At 35.5% G+C, this 17,792-nt stretch overlaps 1 protein-coding gene across 11 annotated transcripts in view; it reads left to right on the top strand.

Moving 5' to 3' along the window:
• Positions 1 to 17,792, top strand: part of SGCG (sarcoglycan gamma) — a 122,066-nt gene that overhangs the window by 57,112 nt on the left and 47,162 nt on the right. For all 11 annotated transcript variants that reach the window (XM_041416128.1, XM_041416127.1, XM_041416124.1 and 8 more), the window contains 2 exons: positions 7,286 to 7,387; positions 11,023 to 11,110. In XM_041416128.1, the coding sequence (XP_041272062.1) occupies positions 7,286 to 7,387; positions 11,023 to 11,110 (190 nt within the window). The remainder of the gene's footprint in view (positions 1 to 7,285; positions 7,388 to 11,022; positions 11,111 to 17,792) is intronic.

Here is a 17,792-nt window from a genome sequence, read left to right as displayed (position 1 = left end):
GACAGGTCTTTATAGCTTAGATGTACTGCTAACCAAACATAATTCAAATCCGTGCTCAATCTCAAGTTCTCCTGCCATCCATATCAAAACTTACTTGGGTTTAAGTCTAACAAGAAGAAAGTCAAGTCCTAATACTAAGACGTAGAATAACCCCTGGGTCACCTTATCATGACAGAGAGTAACTTGGTCTGTGGAGGACCAAGTTGAACAGTGCTCAGTGTCCAGTCCCACAGTGCATATCCTAAGCATGGTTCTTCCTATGAACAGGATAAATGTTTGGCCTGCTCTTGTGCCTGCACCTTAGCTGGACATAGAGACAAAGGCAATGAGAACTGGGCGGGTTTCTGCACATTTAAGATAGATTGTGGGCTTTTACTTTCTCCGTTATGCACAAAAATTTCTGGCATTGATACAAATAGGGCAATTGCCACAGTTGTACAGAAACATAGAGAGTTTTTCTATATATTATTGACAGGTGTTTTCTTCTTTTTGCCTACTTTTAATTAGGGAGTACTCTACCCATGTAGCCATTCCCAGAAACTTTTATCACAGACATAGCACCCTTCCAAACTTCTGGGGTTCCTATTAAAAATGAATATAGGCAAAGTATAAAAAAATGATTTTTTAATTATTTTCCAAACTTTTCTGTAAGGCAATAGTAATTTGTTGACAGTTCATTTAATAAGATATGTTGAAAAGCAAATTACATATAATCCTACTATGTATACTATTAGTTGCATGATAATGGTACTGCTCTAAATCTATAAATACAATATGTATTTTGAAATAAAAGCCTGATTTTTTAATAAAATGCTTGTGTAAACAACTATTCAAACACTTGATAAACTCAGGCACTGAAGATGGAGGGAATTACTTAAGGAAATATAGAAATATGAAACTAGGAATGTAATGAATTAAGAAAGCAAAGTTTTAACTGAAAATCAGTTAACACTTTCTGACAGTGAGACTTAATAGACTGTGTAATGGCATACCTTATTAAATTGGAGATGCTCAACCATTTGGAGTACCTAAAACCAGAGCAGACAGCAATGAAAATGTACAGTAAAGAACACTTACAGCAAGGGATCTTCTTCACAAAAGACATACAAAAATGAACTAGTACAGCCTTTCCATGCATTTTGTGATTAACAGTGGGTCCTCCATGGAATTAGTTGCCATTTTGAAAATGTTGCATCACCTTAATACTTACATAAAATAAATTACTGAATTTTTCATAAACTTTCATCCAAATTTTCATGTGGGAACATGAACATGCCATATATTCTATTCTGAATAATCCTAAATAGCTGTATTTTGCAACCTTTCTGTTAAGTTTAATACAATTTCCCTCCAGTCAGGCTAAAGTCATTCCCATTGTCACTATCAGACAAATATTTAAATATTTTATGCAAAGAGTAATAATTGAATAGAAACATATTGAGATACTTACTGCAACTTTTCAACAGTGATACATATGTTCATTTAAATATATTTTCTTAAAGTATTTGATTATTCTGAATTATATTATGAATCAAATTGTGTGTATGTAAAAGGGTGTGGAGGAACACTTAAGTGTACTGTTGGAATAATTTATAATATTAATAAAGAGTTATAAAAAAATCTGAGTACAGTGAGATTAGAGCGTACATGCAAGTTTAAGAACTGGATTTATGAAAACCCTTTTGACAACCTTTGCAAACCAAAGGAAAATATTTAATTCCATTTCTTAAGCTAAGTTGCATAATTAAAAATGTTAATATAATAAAATTAATTACCCAGCTTATAAAAACGTAGTTCCTGAATAAATTCATGTAGCAGTGGGAGTAGAAGTCTGTTTCTTCATAGTCAGTTTTTCTAACACAGCAGATGTAATGCCAGGTGTAATGGCATTTTTTAATATCTGTGCAGTACAGAACCAAAGACAGAATTTGGTCTTTGTTGAACAAGGTAATGAAGCTAAAACTGAATCTGTTTTTGAGAATATATTCTTTCTTCTTGAGTAGCACCTGTTTTAATTAATACTTTGAGTAAGGAAGTTTGTTATTCTGTATATCAGGACAAAGATGAAAGAGGACCTGAAAATATCTTGAAAATATTCATCTTAAGTATGAATCCTATTTTATGAAAGAAATGTTATAAAAATAAGCAAACATCAGTGGTTTGATAATTTGCACAATTCGTAGTGGCTTTCTTACAAATCTGTTGAATTAAAAGTGACCATCTACTTTTCTAAATCTCAGAATATTATCTACCCACTTTTTACTCTTGTCCACAAATGCTGGTTTGGTTTGTATCCAGCCCTAAGCCAGGTGAGACTAAATTCTATACCAAGAGTGCTTGCTGTTGCCAGGGCTCTGATTTGACCAACGTCTTTGACTGAAATTACTCCACTGTCATCTAAGCAGATGAGTCAGATAACCTTTGTCTGAGCCCAGCAAATAGAGTCCTTGCAACTGAAAATGAGATGAGGCATCAGTAATGTTATTATACCAAGCACGTACTTAGCTCCAAAATTGATATTGTAAGTCAAACAGAGTTTCATCAGATTCATTACCAATCCTGTTTTGCTGATTGCTCTTTAACAATCTCTACCCACAGTCCTATTATCTCAATGAAACAGTACACTCTTGTTTGCAAAGCAAGTTCTCTAAATAGTAATTGCTGCAAGAAGTACTGCAGTGCAAGCTGGATCTATGAAGCCATTAATTTAACTAGCTTTGGGGCACAACAAGTGATGTCTTGGTCTGAACTTGCCAAGGTCTTTCCCTGATCTGGCCTGGAAGGAGAAAGTAAGGATCCTACAAGAATGAAAAGGATTTAACTGAGTGGAAATGCTGCATCCTTTCTACTCTGAAGTTAATATCACTACTGGTTTCGTTCATTCAGCTGCTACAGAATGTGTGGACTTCTAATATATGGAAAAGTTGAATATTCAGGGAGAAGATACTGCAAACCAAACATGTTTTTAACTCCTGAGACAGAAGCTACTTGATTTGAATTGAATATGTATTCAAACTAATGTTGGAATCAACTTTGAGAATTTTTTTGGTGTAACTATGCTAGCATATGGGTCAGCCTGTCTTTCCAGTATTAGATCTCTCCCCAAAAGGAGAAAATACATATCTTCCCCTGCAGCTATTAGCTGATACACAGAGCAGAAGTTCAATTTCTCTTATGCAGAGAAGCCTGAGGACTGCATTTGAGTCTAATGCTGAGAAGGTACAGAAACAGTAATGATATGATGTGATATGGTATGACATACAGTATGGAGAGTGATTGATCAAATACAGTGAGCCAGTGTGTATCAGTTTCAGTGTTGGTAGGAAAATAAAAACTGTAGTTATCAATCAGATTTAGGTGACTAGAAATACTCATTTTTAAATTGAATGAATGTTCCCCATGCTTCATGCTCGTTTTCTAAGGGCTACATGCCTACAGCAGCAGACCTACATTGTCATACTCCTGGGAGATAAATCCCAGACAAATCACCTGATGCTCTTTTGCTTCCATATGCCATAGGCAGCATGAGCTCAGCTGCCTGAGAGCAACTCACTGTGAGTGCAAGAGCCCTAGAGCTGCGTCTGCTTGTTTTCCACTCCTAGTTGTCTGGAGTCTGTGTTTAGAGTCTAAGAGAATGATAACACATCCAAGATGGTCCTCCCATCCAGGTGTTCCACAACACAGTGCATATTACCTAGAATTCTGCAGTGGTGGCTACTCATTTCATCTGGTTTGGAGTATCTCCAAGTAGATAATTCACTGAAAAGCTAGATGTCAAATGTCTTTTAGACTAGGACTTCTCAATCAAGTAGTCTTCTGATGAGCTTTTATGAGGATTCAGAGATGGAATTTTTGTGGTAGAAGGCTTTGTCTCTTTTTCTCCAAGCACTCTACCTGCTTGGGAGCATTTTTAAATTATGAAAAAATGTTTCTACTGTAGTTGAAGACATCCTGTTGCTGCTGTTAGAATAAGTCAAGCAATTCTGAAATGAAAACTGGTCACACCTGTGTGAACACTAATGCTAAGTTGCATCTTTGGTACACAAGAGTTTGGCAGCTGCCAGCAGTTTCCACGCTAGTCAACTCCTTGCAGCAATAAAACCTGATTGCTGTCTACAGAGATGCCATTTCATCCTTCCCTGCTGTACAGCTGCGTCCCTGCCTCGCTGAGGGCTTTGAGTAATTACAAAATGTGTCTCAGCTATATACAGCTCAGGGCCAGCAAACTCAAGCAGTGACAGTCACCAGCATCAGGATAACCAGAATCCAGACTTGCCATACATTTCCTGTCTTTAATGAAGCACTTTTTTCCCCCCCACCCTAAGCAATAGCTTGTTGTTCAACTGCATCAAAGTCCACATCTAACTGATAGTGGGTCCCTTTCCTCAAGTCAGTAGAAATCTTGTTATTCAGTTATTTGAATAGGAACAGAATCAAATCCTTGAAACAGAAAGCATCAAGTTTGTTCATCACTGAGGAAGCCTCAATACTCAGTAAAAAACAATTGGAAAAGTAAGAAGCAGAGAGGTTGTTGAGACAACATTATGTGTAACTATTATGCTCTGCCTTTTCATGGAACTTAGCATTGGATCTCAGTGCATTGGGGTGGTTGTTTATTCTAAATCCCTCTATTTTATATTCCATGTAACTTCAATTTGCCAGTTACAAAAGTGACATAATAGAATTCCCCTATCTCGCTGTACTGCATAATTCAGTACTTTTACAATCTTAAGATGCTCAAATATTGTAGTACTAAGAACATAATAATTGTTTGCAGTCACAAAGGTAATAAAAGTGAGGATCATTATATAAAATCCACATTTTTATTGTTTGCATGCATGTTACAAAGTTTATGTTAGTCCTCACAGATAGTAATTTATGCGCATAACCCAAATCTAAATTTCCCTGGGTTTGCACTTCCAGGTGGTCAATGAGAATGGATAATGAGGCTGTTAGGCAAATATGTGAGAATGTGAAGTTTGTGTCAATGCTTAAATTAAATACCTGGTGAAGAAAATACAGCATACTGGAGGACATACTTATACAAAGTAATCCTCAGGGATATGACTGGATTTACTAAAGAAATAGGAACTTCTAGATAAGTTGAAAGTTCTGAGTTTGGTCATGTGACATACTGTTCTTTTTGTCAAAGACATTTCTTTGTCTATATAGCGTTTTCACAATAATCATTGCTGGGAAACCTGAATGCATTATAAAGAGTGTGCTGAGTAAATTGCATAATTTTTTTCCACATATTTTTTTTATTCTGTCTTTACTAAAAATTTATTCCTGCCAAAGGCAGGAGAGACATTGCCACCTAGGAGTTTGTTAATTTTCACCAGTCTGCTTCAGAGCAAGAATTAATTGCTACTTCTTCCTCTGCCTTCTTAAATTTCAGATTTGTCAATGTCATTTTTTTTGTACTTATTCTATGATATGCTACTTATTTACATAAACTACTTTCACCTGATGGGAAAAGGTATGAGCTCATAGCAAATAATCAGACCCTAAATTTGGTTAATAAAAGAGGAGATACTTGTTGGTGGTATTTCTTTAGAATATCCTGATATTTCACATCAGATTTTTAAGTGTTTTCCTTAAAACCTAAGTGTCTTTATAATGTTGGAGTGTCGCAAGTTAGGAAGAACTGTCCATTGTCTTTGCTAGAAAAACATATTTCTAAATCAGTCAGTGCTGGCTTGGAATTGTCATTATAAAAGCCAATCGTAGCTATTACTTTAGTTTTGCCTTATGAGATGTATCAGTTTATACCGGGCACTTTTTAAAAGCTTTGTAGTGGTGTAGAATTTGGAAACCATACCTGTTTTCACTGAGAAAAGTCAGTGCATTATGCATTTCAAAACAGTAAAATATTTGACCTTGAAAAACAGATTCCATAAATAGCTTTTCTAAAAGCCTCTTTCCTGAAGCAAATCTTGCTGAGGAAGAATTGTGGTTGTACTTTCCAGTGGAATGAATGAACATTTCTTCCATTAGGGAATTTAAGCAAAACTTGTTTCTCTCTTTGTCTCCTTTCAGGCCTGCTAAAAAATTAGCTATGATTTTTCATTGAAGGCTGGTTTGATAATGTTACTTAGCATTACTTATATACATATATAATGTGATTAGTCAGAACATATATTTGAAAGCAATTACCATATCTTCAATTACAACTTTTCTCAGTGGCAAGCATAATTCATTAGATGAACAATTTATTGATTCATAGTCAGTGGTCTGTTACGTGTCTCTTCTGCTTACATCAAGAACTACCTGAAAATTGTTTAGAGTGAAAATACTTTTTTTGTGTTTTTTTTTTTTTATTTAGCCCTTCCATCTGTTGCTTGTAGTTTGCAGCAGTTGTCTTGAAATATTTTCATGTGGCCTAACTGGAAGGCTGTTTTTTTGGGTTTGTTTGGGTTTTTTGGCAAATTTTCTGTCACTCTTTATGTCAGGAAAATGGGTGAATCCTTTACAAATTAGCTAAATACCTGTGTAATATTTCTCAGCTGAAGCCTGCAAACCCTCACATGTCTTACTGAAGTAATTCCTCACTCATTTTTCACATTATCAATTCTATGATAATGATGAAAGGAGGTATCAACTGGAAAGAATAATTGGGCTGAAAGCAGGAGGGACTGAGGAGAAAGGATGAGAAAACTGAGAAGCAGGTGATAGAGAAAAAGGTATATGATAATGAGATACAGAGCCTTGACCTACAATTGAAGGAGAAAAAAACTAAGCCAATGAATTAAAACTTAATTAAGAAGTTATTGCTGAAAATGAAAGCAAATAAAAACCCTTCTTTGTCTGTTCTGTAGGCTTATATTGTTGATAGAATGAACCCTGAGATGTTAATGTAATGTTTTTTATGTGAGTACTCATATGTAAAAGTTTATTGTTCATTACATTTTTAGAAGGCAAGTACAAAAGTTGTTTCAGCACAGCCAATACAAATGCGCTTCCTTCTAATTTAATGACAATAAAACAACACTATTTGCACTCCACACCCTCCACCCCTCCCCCCCAAAAAAAAACCAAACCAAACCAAGTTTAATAACTTCATGAAACCTGCAATTTCTCAAAGAAAATTACTCCTGGGAAAAAGTAAGGTATTCTCAAAATTTTAAATGCATTACTATTTGTATATTTATCAGTAGACTTGAGGCTGAAAATGTTTAATTGAAAAATGTTTAAACATTCTGAAAATGTTTAATTAATGAAAAGAACGCAAAATAAATACACCAGCAATAATAAATTGTGCATAATTCTCACATCTTCTCCTCAGACTGGAATGGGACACCTGCGTGTTACAAAAGAAGGCCTTCGACTGGAAGGGGAATCTGAATTCTTATTCCCTCTTTATGCCAAAGAAATCCATTCAAGAGTGGTAAGTAGGTAATCTTGCAAAAATGCTAAATAAAATGAATGCACTTCTGAATAATTGAACTTTCCATGATTTCTGTCATGTAAGGAAAAACCCCCATATATATATGTATGGTCATGTACATCTGTGTACACATCTATTTCTGCACACTTCACAATGTCGGTATTATCATGCTTTGTCAGAATTAACATTTATCTCTTAGGTATGTGATAACCAGCTCAAACAGGAATTATAATTGTTATCATATGTAAGTAGTGCTAAAACTTGAGGAGTGTATAAAAAGGTTTTCTTTATTTTTCTGAGATTATTTTTTAATATAGGCTTCCCTAGGAAGCGGCTTGTTCTGTTTATTCATCCACTACAGAATAGTTTCATTATCTATAAATTAGTTTTAGAGTTTTAGTTTATTTTAAAATTTTCCCAATGGAAAAGTTACGATTTCTCTAAAATATATAGGTTTTTTTACTTCAAGGACAATGCCATGTGATGTCTGGCATTTTAATATATTTATGTATATAAAATTTACAAGTCTAAATGGAAAGACTTAATATTTAGTATAGTTCACCTAGACAGAAAAATTTGTTGTTGTTATTACTAGTGAGGTAAAAAAGGAATACCATACTTGGTCAAATATTTATCAAAATTATTAACTTTAAAATGTCACTGAGAATAGGAAAGGTATGGAAGTTGTGGGTTTTGAAAAAGGAAGAGAGCATCTGATTTGGATTTTAATTATCCAGGGGAACTCTGAAACTTACTCCAGTGAATTTTTTGTAGGGAGATACCTGCTTCTGGCCAATAAGATAAATATTTTTCAGAGCTACTGTCCATTGTCCAACATCTCACAAAATAAAGTTTTATGTTTTGTAAATATTACCATCAACCAATGGGACATTTCATTGAATAACTTACTATTCAGTGACAATAAAAGCCAAATATGGCTCTTTCATATCCTCAGACATGTAATTGAGAAGAAATAGCCAGCCATGAGAGTTTTCTGAACCTAGGAAAAAAGTTAGTGTGTATATATATTGCTATAGCAAGAGAAAATGTAAATAAATTTATCAGGATGAGGTTATTAACATGCTTGATTACTAAAATTTAAGCAATGCTAACATACTTTATTTATATTGAGCTTTTCTTTTTCTGCAACAAGTATTTCCAGTTTCAGAGGAACAGCTCTTAATTAAGACAGTGAAATTCCATTACTATATCTGTATTTCCATTTAGCTTCTTATGCTGTATTCTTTTCTGCCTCACAGGCAGTGAGAAAACTATTTATGTGCTTTGGTGAATTTCCCTTGAGGTTGTTTATCCAGTAAGACATGTAACTTTTTAAGTTACCACCACAGCCAATGTTTAAGAACTCCCTCTAGTCCCAAGGATCGTTGTGCAGTGTTAAGCTACCATTTGTGCTCTCTTAATATTCCTTTCAGCTCTTAATACGTTTAGTACAATATAGGAAAAAGAGGTGTGGCAGCATCTAATATAAGCTTAGCTGTCCAATGATCCGTCATGGTCATTAGTAGCGTGCATTAATTAGAGCCTTCAGGCTACTGCTTCTCTCTGCCTACTGACAATTCATCAGAGGTTTTTTGTTTGTATCTTTGTTTTTTTAAATATTTGAACTCTCTAAAGGCTTAATTGCCTGCAGCTTGGTCTCCTGAGTTGGCATTTATGTGTTTATTCTCATAACATTACTTATTTGTTAAGCTTTCTTTTCTTAAGTTTGTCTTGGAGAACTGGGTGCCTCTCAGTTTTCAAAGCAGCTTTCTCCCTTGCCTTAATAGTTTTCTACTTGCAGTCTCCTAACAGATTCTCTCACCTAATGAGCTCTCCAAAGTGCTAAGAAAATATGTAGCAGAAAATCTACTTGCTGTGCATTGTCTCTGGAGCCTATTAAAAGCTTATGCCTTCATTATGAGTCCAACACAGAGCTGTGGCCAAGACCATTGCACCTTTGCTAAAACATCTTCATGCAAAGATAAAAGTTGAGCATTTTTAAATATGTTACTAGATTTTAATTTGTCAAAACCACATGTGTGGCAGCAGCAGGTCTAGAATACACTTTATTCACACTTTCATTTGATACGACAAATTACTAAATTAATTTTTAAATCAACCAGTGGCAATCAAATAAATGTAATAATGATGCCCAGCTTTGTGGGTCATTTAGCAGATTTACTTAAATGTGCTATATTTACCCAATCCCCAATCTTTGCTGGCCTTCCTTTTCTACTTCATACTAACTTGCTACCATTAACGTTCATTCTAACACATGGCTTACTTTTTTCCTAAGACTTTTCATTATTTGTATTAATTCTGTGAGCTTTTATGTTTTCCCAATCTAATTTACAAAATGGGATTAATTTTTTTGCTCACTTAATAACTTATTTTGAAAGAGCCTTTGTACCTACTGGTAAGATATTGTTTGTTTTCTTTAAAAAATGTAAGTTTGAGTCCAAATTGTGTGTTACTTCTATTTCACTACTTTTCAATCAGGTTTATGATTTTGTTACTAAGTAAGTGTTTGTAGTAAAATTCATCACGTAAAAAGTCTTTAAAACTCTCAGGCTGTCTCATACTCTAAGCATTAAATTGAGATGAAAATGTGCCTTGGGGCTGTTTTCAGGGGTTAGCCCTTCAGGGTACTACGTGGTCTCTGGTGAGTCCAGAAAAATAACTAGAAGCCATAGCTGTGAAGGAGGCTGATCTTTTAATAATATTCCAGTAGTTAGAAACTCATTTATTTAGGAATGGGTATCTCCACTGAGGTTACTCTGTTCATATCACATAGTTTGGCAACTGATACTGAATCTTTGGCAACTGAGATCTGCGTAGGCACTTGTCATCACCTACTGAGTTCCTGGTCTTCAAACACAAAGTGTGCTTTAGTATGAAAGTACCTGTACTGCAAAAAACTTCCTCCCCTTTTTTTGAAGTCTACCAGTGTATTTGCAGTTTGCTGATCCAAATGAGAGACAAGACTTGTGTATCCAGATAACTTTCTGATACTTAATGTCAAGTAAAGACAGTGGCCACTGTGATTACCCTGAAAATCACCTGTACTGTCATCTGTTAAAGTCAGAATTGATCTAGTCAGCCTGCCACTCTCCCCATCACTCTCACTGTTACAGCCTCCTTGCCTGGAGAGTCAATGCCAGGTGCCAAAATTAGGCTACAGCCTACAGACTGCATGGACCATTGAGGAAGCAGAATACACAGGCATGTTTCTCACCAAGTTAGTAAAATGGTATGAATTCTCAAAGTGGAGTGCTCACACTTAATTAAATGTCTGTCTTCTAGGAATCTCAGTTATGTACTGACAGGTACTAAGTCTAGTACTAAAGCACCTTTTCCAAAAGATAAAATGTTAGCAGCTGTGTTCATTGGTCCAGTAACACAGGTTTTGTTCACCTGACATATTCCCTTTAATTATTTTTCTTACTTTAAATCTGATGTAGTTGTAGTAATCAGAAATGTCTGCCCACATTATTTGATGAGATCTGTGGATTTTGTTTGTAGCTGCAAAGACCTTTCAGTGACTGAGTTGATAGCAGCACTAGACTAAATTTTGAAAATGGTTCACAATTCTAATTGTACTGTCCAGCGTACTTTTTTTTTCCTCCATACTTCAGGACTCATCGCTGCTTCTCCAGTCTACTCACAATGTGACTGTGAATGCTCGCAATTCAAATGGGGAAGTCACAGGCAGATTAAACGTGGGTAAGTCTGAGTGATTATTCCTTGTCCACTGCTTTGGAAACATTGTAAAAAATATTTTTATAGAGATTTGTATAAAGCACTAAACACATTATTATTTATTACTATTATGGTCATTTTTGAATGATCCACCTGCCACTTAGTAAAAAGCAGCAGTATGTTTTCAATTTCTCAGTTAAGCAATAATTCTTTAACTATTTGAAGCACTTCTTTATTGCAGAGTTATGCAAGAAAGGTCTGTGCAAAAGTTACCCTTTTTCCTTGTGTAAATATCTATTGATCATTGCAAATCAGTTTCTGAGAAAATTCAACACGTAAATGTGGCTGGAGTCTCTCTGTATTTCCTAGTATTCCAGAAACTAATACATTTAAGCAGACATCTCTAGAAAATTCAAGTTCAAAACTCAGACATTTATATCTTTTACTATCTATGGTAGCAGTGAAATACATCAGTTTATTCAGTGAAATCAATAGATCTAGACAGATATAAGTGAGAGATCTTGGCAACAAAAATAAGCTGACCTTACTCTTTAAGTCATATTTTTAAGGCAATTATGGCAATAATATGTGTGAGCTATGACAAAATTTTTCTTAGCTTTGTTACTATTTTTGAGCCTTTTTTTGACATTGGAGAAAAATGTTGCAAGTTATTAATGCATTTCTTACAAGGTCCTCAGGCAGCAAAGCATAAATTCCTGCTCGTTTAACTGTAGCCTAACCTGATATGTTTAAGTAGTTTACTAAATTGGGATCCAGCAGAGCATTGATGAGCAACTTTTCAATGCTGTTGAGACTGTGTAACTTCTGTGACAACTCCTGTTTGAAGAATTACCATTTCAATTCATATGATGTTTTGCAAGCTTCACTGTTTTCAAACAAAAGGAAAAAAACTTAAAACATATAAAGGAGCCTGTTATTCCCCTTAAAAATGTATAATTATACAATTAATTGCACTTCAGCCTTTAAATGTTTTCAGATTCCGTTTTCTTAATTCAAACATAAAGATCTGAATGACTTGTCTTAAGAAAATACTTCTAAGTATTTATCAAAAGGAGTGTGATAAATAGGTCTGTGGCATATTCACTATGCACAAACCTTTGCTAAAGAGTTAATATCTTCCACAATTGCCAGTATACTGGAATTATGTCTTAAAACTCTAGTTGTCTTATAAATAGGACCAGTTGCAATCATGAAGGAGTCCTGTGGATAAGCTTGGAATTGTTCCAGAGATGGCAATATAATATAGCATCTCTCATAAGATTATAACAAAAATACCTTTTACCTCATGAAAATTGTGATTCAAATGATCTGTTAAAAGAATTTAGTAAGTTACTAAGAATTGGTTAAATACCCAGTCTTCAACAGAAGTAATTCACACGAGAGATGAGAAACAAATCATTACTTGAGTTTCTGTGAAATTCCCCCTATGAAGATAATGGGCACATATTATGCATTCCCTCATGAATCACAGGTATACAAAAAAGACATAAAATGTGAGCAAATTCCAACATGATCATTCTGGCTTTAAAGCTTCTGCATGTCCCTCAGTTCATCTGCATGAAATAACTCTTGGAGGAGTTGTCTGGACACCATTTTTTAAATCAAAATGCTGTAGATGTTGAATTTTGTACTGTGACCCATAATTACACTGCTTTCAGAAGGCTCACTAAATGCAAATACTTCAAAAACTGCTTGCCAGAAAAATAATATTTTCAAAAAAATAGGGATCATCATTAAAAAAAAAAACAAAAAACAGTTACCTTGTTTACTCTTTTTTGACTTTGGTGGCCCCATGGATGACAAAAATACCCATTTTGTTTTAATTACTTTTTACAAATAAACAAGAAAAAAAAACAAGGCATAAAAGGAAATAAGAGCTTTATTTAAGAGAAGATATTGCTTTGTTAATATTTCTAGGAGAAATGGGACTTAGAAAGATGTTGGCCAACAGACAGCAAGGAAGGAATCTAAGCAAAGCATAGTTCTGGAAATGTACAGCCTAGATAGTCATAGGGAATTAAGAAAGTTGTGGAGAGAGTTGCTTATAGGCAAGGCAGCAATATGTACAGAACAGATGGTAAATATTCTCACTAGAATAGCTCCTCTCCTTAAAATCATGAATAAGATCCAGGTGTCATTGTTACACCTTGCTTATCAACTTTCAAAATTTAAATATCTAGAACGTTTTTTGGTAATCCAAGAAAGCTGCTAATTATGATCTCCAGGATTTCTGTTCTTAACCACTTCAAAGCCTTACTCAATCCTAGAATAAAAGAGTAATGCAGCACTTGTGATTTATATCCTGAGCAATAATAAACCAACTTCGTGCAAAAAACTTGTCAAACATTTTATGTATAAAAGAAACATATAGACTATATAGTCAATTATCAAATCATTAAGAGCAACATTGGTATCAAACAGTAAATGATGTTTTACCTAAGTAAACATAGGCTTCTATGTACAGCTTATCAGCAGATGAAAATAATACAGTCAGCTTTTGCAGTTGTGTTCCAGTCATGGATAATAAGTCAGTGAAGAGCTGCATGTTTACAAACGTCTCTGCTGAAAAATAGGACCAGATTTTTAAGATACCTGTCTTTCAAGGATTATGTATGGAGGTTTCAACCTACAGAAGACCCTAAATTCTCCTTGTAATATGTCTTTTTCAGGAGAAAATTTAAGAAAAAAATTAAAACTTTTTTAAAAAAAGAAAAAAGGAGGTTTCCAAAGTCATGAAAGGCTTGTGAGAACAGATTCCAGTAGAATGGATTGCTAATCCTCGTCCTAGTTCAGTTTTTTACACCAAGGAATAGTAACATCAGTAGCTTAGGTCAGGGGTTCAGTTTAAAGTGTCTAAAGCTTGTAGGAATTTATTTAGATAGTTGGATTATGAAGCTGTTCTGCATTGTTAAGCATGAAATCAGCTTCACTCAGAAAGCATGGGAATATGGTGGAAGCCAAAATGGCTTATGCAGTGTGAAAACAGGATTACAGTCAAAATTCTGCTTAGAAACTATTTTCATGTCTATAGCATTTATCTGAACAGCTGTTACAATGAAAGTATTTGTGCTATCTCTTTTTTCAGACTGGAACAACATTCTGAGGAAACAGATCAGTGTCGGTACCTCATACATTGCTTTAGCACTGATAATTGCCATTTAGAAAACTACTGCTTTCCAAAGTCAAATCATGTAGGGGTTTCTTATCAGCATATTAATATTTCTTTTTAAGTGGTGATATTTTTTCGTAAGAGGCATAGGAGGAAGAAAACTGTGCTAAAGAAACATGATGACTCTTAAGAGTTTGATCTTGTTTTCACAGGGAAAACCCTGAAGCCAGTTTCATAAACTTAATGACTTTGTAAAATCATTTAGCTTTTCCTTCTTTATTTTTCCCAGAAGTCTTTCATTAAAAATCCCATTTTTGTCCAAACAAATTCTTTCTTATCTTTAAGATAAAAGGCAGAATGTATTCCTTGAAGATCTTTGTCTGCAAGATGATTATTTGCACAACTTTAATTGCTGTCCAGCTGGGCTATAAGAAAGGAAGATACAACATAAGAGCAATTAATAGAAGGATAAATCTGAAAATTCATTGAAGTATTTTTGAGGTGATTAAATATTCCTATGATCAAGAATTTACAGTATTTATTCGAAGGGGATTAAAGTAGGAATGTTTACTTCCTAAAGTATAAAAATTTTAGCTATCAGTGAATCTGATCATATAAAGATCATGCTAGTTTATTTAAAAGTAAAATTTGGTTAGATAGATAAGATTGAGAGTGACAGGTGGCTCCTGAAACATTTACAGACTTTTTAACCAATTCTCATTTTTAAGAGAATATGCATTAAATGCACATGCTTTTTGATATGCATTAAATGCAAATGGTTTTAGTCTTTTGTGAGACGATTGAGTATTTGAATGTATATCATGTTGAAAAGAATTAAAACAAATAGCAGAAAACAGTAAGAAATATTCAAGATACATTTAAATGAGAGCTAGCTAAGCAAATGAAAATGCAGTTTAATATTTAGACTCAAAGGAAAAGTATTGTCTTCTGAAAAAAAAGCATTGATGGTCTTAGCACCATGTAGAATAAGGTGCTTACCATGGCAACATAAGCACACCCTGTCCCCAAATATGATAATCTTTATGAAGAAATTCATGATGATGTTCACAGTCAGGCAGACTGACTTAAGCCAGAGTTAAAACATCCTCTAGGAGTAAATTAGATAGTTAATGTGAGGGTGGAGGGGCACTGGAACAGCATGCCCAGAGAAACTGTAGCTGCCCCATCCCTGGAAGTGTTCAAGGCCAGGCTTGGATGGAGCTTTGAGAAACCTAATCTAGTGGAAGGTGCTCCTTCCCATTTCAGGGGGTTGAAACTACAAATTCTTTAAAGTCCCTTTCAACCCAGACCATTCTGTGATTCTATGATAAAGTGCATTGCCAACTTGTTAAACATGACAGCATCACATTCAGGGGAAATTTAACCTGGTTCAGGGGACTTGAATCCTATGCTGTCACTTTTCTTCTCACTTAGTCTAGAAGAGGACATAATTCTACAGAGTTTGGCTCTGAAAAAAAATCCACTAATATTTGGGAAGCCATTTTTTATTTGGAAAATAACCATTTGGGGGACACTTGTCTCTCATCAGAGAACAATTACTCATCTGAGTAGCTTCATTGTCTCTTTATTCCAATGGGAGGAAATAATTCAGAATAAGTGAAAAAAGGGGAATTATTAAAGGTTTTATAACCTTCTCAATTTTAACAATTTCATTAAATTTCCAGTCCCAAATATATTTTGGGTTCAGTGGCATAGTAATCATTACCATAAATAATTGGGTGGCAATTGGAGGGTAGCTAATAGTTACTGCTAAAGATGAGGATAGTTTCTGCACCAAAAATAATTGAATTTTTGGCATTGGTTAATGCTAGATGAATTTGTAAAGGCTAGCTTAAAGCAGCTGAAATTTACTGAGACTATGAGATAGAATTTGGATAATTAATACATCTAAAATCCTAGTCACTTCAAATGCAGCAGCAGTTTCAAATCCTGATGGCAGCTACGGCTCAAAAAAGGAGCCACACCCCTATCTTTGTGCAGCGGGTCTGCAGAAGACACCTCCCGTCCTGATGGATAGCTTGAACATGTACCTGCAGTGTAGCCTTGTGGCAATGAGCACTAGAAGCACAATGGGCTGCACCATCCCTCATCTGGGAGGCTGCAGCTGGAATACTGTAGACGCTCTCCAGTGGGATGGAGCTGCGGGCCAGCCAGGGAGCTGTTCACATGGCCAGGGAGTGGAAGCACATGAAGTATACGAGTCTGAAGAGGTTGTGTTTGTTTAACCTGCAAGAAGAGAAAGCTTAAGGAGAGCTTCTAACTGGCGCCGATACTAGGAGGGCTAGAGACAAAATAAATTATAGAATCATTAAGGTTGAAAAAGACCTCCAAGGTCAAGTCCAACCTTTGACCAAATACCACCATGCCGACTAAAGCATGTCACAAAGTGCCACATCTACTCATTTTTTGAACACTTCTGAACTCACTTCCCTGGGTAGCCTGTTCCAAGGTTTAACCACTGTTTTAGTAGAGAAACTTTTTCCTAATGTCAAAACTGAACCTCGCTTGGTTGAGGCCATTTCCTGCTGTCCAGTCACTAGCATGAATCCAGATCTGAGGTGCACAGCAAGAGGGCAAAAGGCAATGGTCATGGGTTGCAGAGAGGCAAAATGCAACTGGCTAGAAGGGGTGGGGGAGAATCACAACTGTTCCATGGTTAACCATTGGAACAGATTGCTCAGAGAGGCTGATAAATCCCTTTCTTCAGAGGTATTAAAATTTCCCCTGGACAAGACCCTGAGCACCTTTATCTAACTCGAGGTGACCCTGCTGTGGTTAGGAGGTAGGACCCAGAGAAATTACTTCTGGCTTGCATTCTTCTGTGATTCCATCTTGCCCAGTCTTCAGCTGACACGCTGGAAAGGCTCACGTTGCTTACAGACCCCAGGTCAGACTTTCTGGTCTGATATAGAAGTCCTAGACACTCTAGGACATCTGAAATAAGCTGAAGGCCGGGCAGAGAACAGAAAAGAATGTATAACAGTACTAGACAGCGATGTTGTCAAGTGAATCATGCCCCATCTGTTCAGCTGATCTTCTCACACTGTCCTCTGCCCAGATCCAGTAGGTTGGCTTTGAATACTGCTGAAACACAGTGCAGGAGTTGACCTTATGAAAGTACACTCATGACTTTCTTTTTTTTTAAAAAAAGAGGAAAAGGGGAAGAAGAATATCCATTATATAGATGATAAAGTAGTTAAAGTACTCACTTAGGAATGAGAGACAGATCAGCTATCCTGTCTGCATACAGGGTTTCATAATATCATGCCTCATCTCCTTTAGTATTTTGCTTTCCACCTTATCTGTCTGAGGACTGTGTGTTTCAGCTTTCCCTGTTGAAGTTCTTTGTCATGTAACAAAATTTGGATTCATTAAGCCTGTGAGAAAAGGTGACCAATTTTTTAAGATCTCTAGACTTGAGTTCAATCACAGATCACAACAAAGTATAAACAGTGGTGATAGTAAGGCACTCTTACTTTGATCTGAGAGGGCATGATTGTTTCATCCGTTGCATAAAAGGAGAACTGATAGAAAAAGGGCAAACAGGAGCAGCAA

The sequence above is a fragment of the Onychostruthus taczanowskii genome, unplaced genomic scaffold (genome assembly GCF_017590055.1).
Source record: "Onychostruthus taczanowskii isolate IOZ18803 unplaced genomic scaffold, ASM1759005v1 scaffold50, whole genome shotgun sequence".
Taxonomy (NCBI): domain Eukaryota; kingdom Metazoa; phylum Chordata; class Aves; order Passeriformes; family Passeridae; genus Onychostruthus; species Onychostruthus taczanowskii.
The sequence above is the reverse complement of the archived record's forward strand: the minus strand, read 5'-3'. Positions and strand labels throughout refer to the sequence as shown.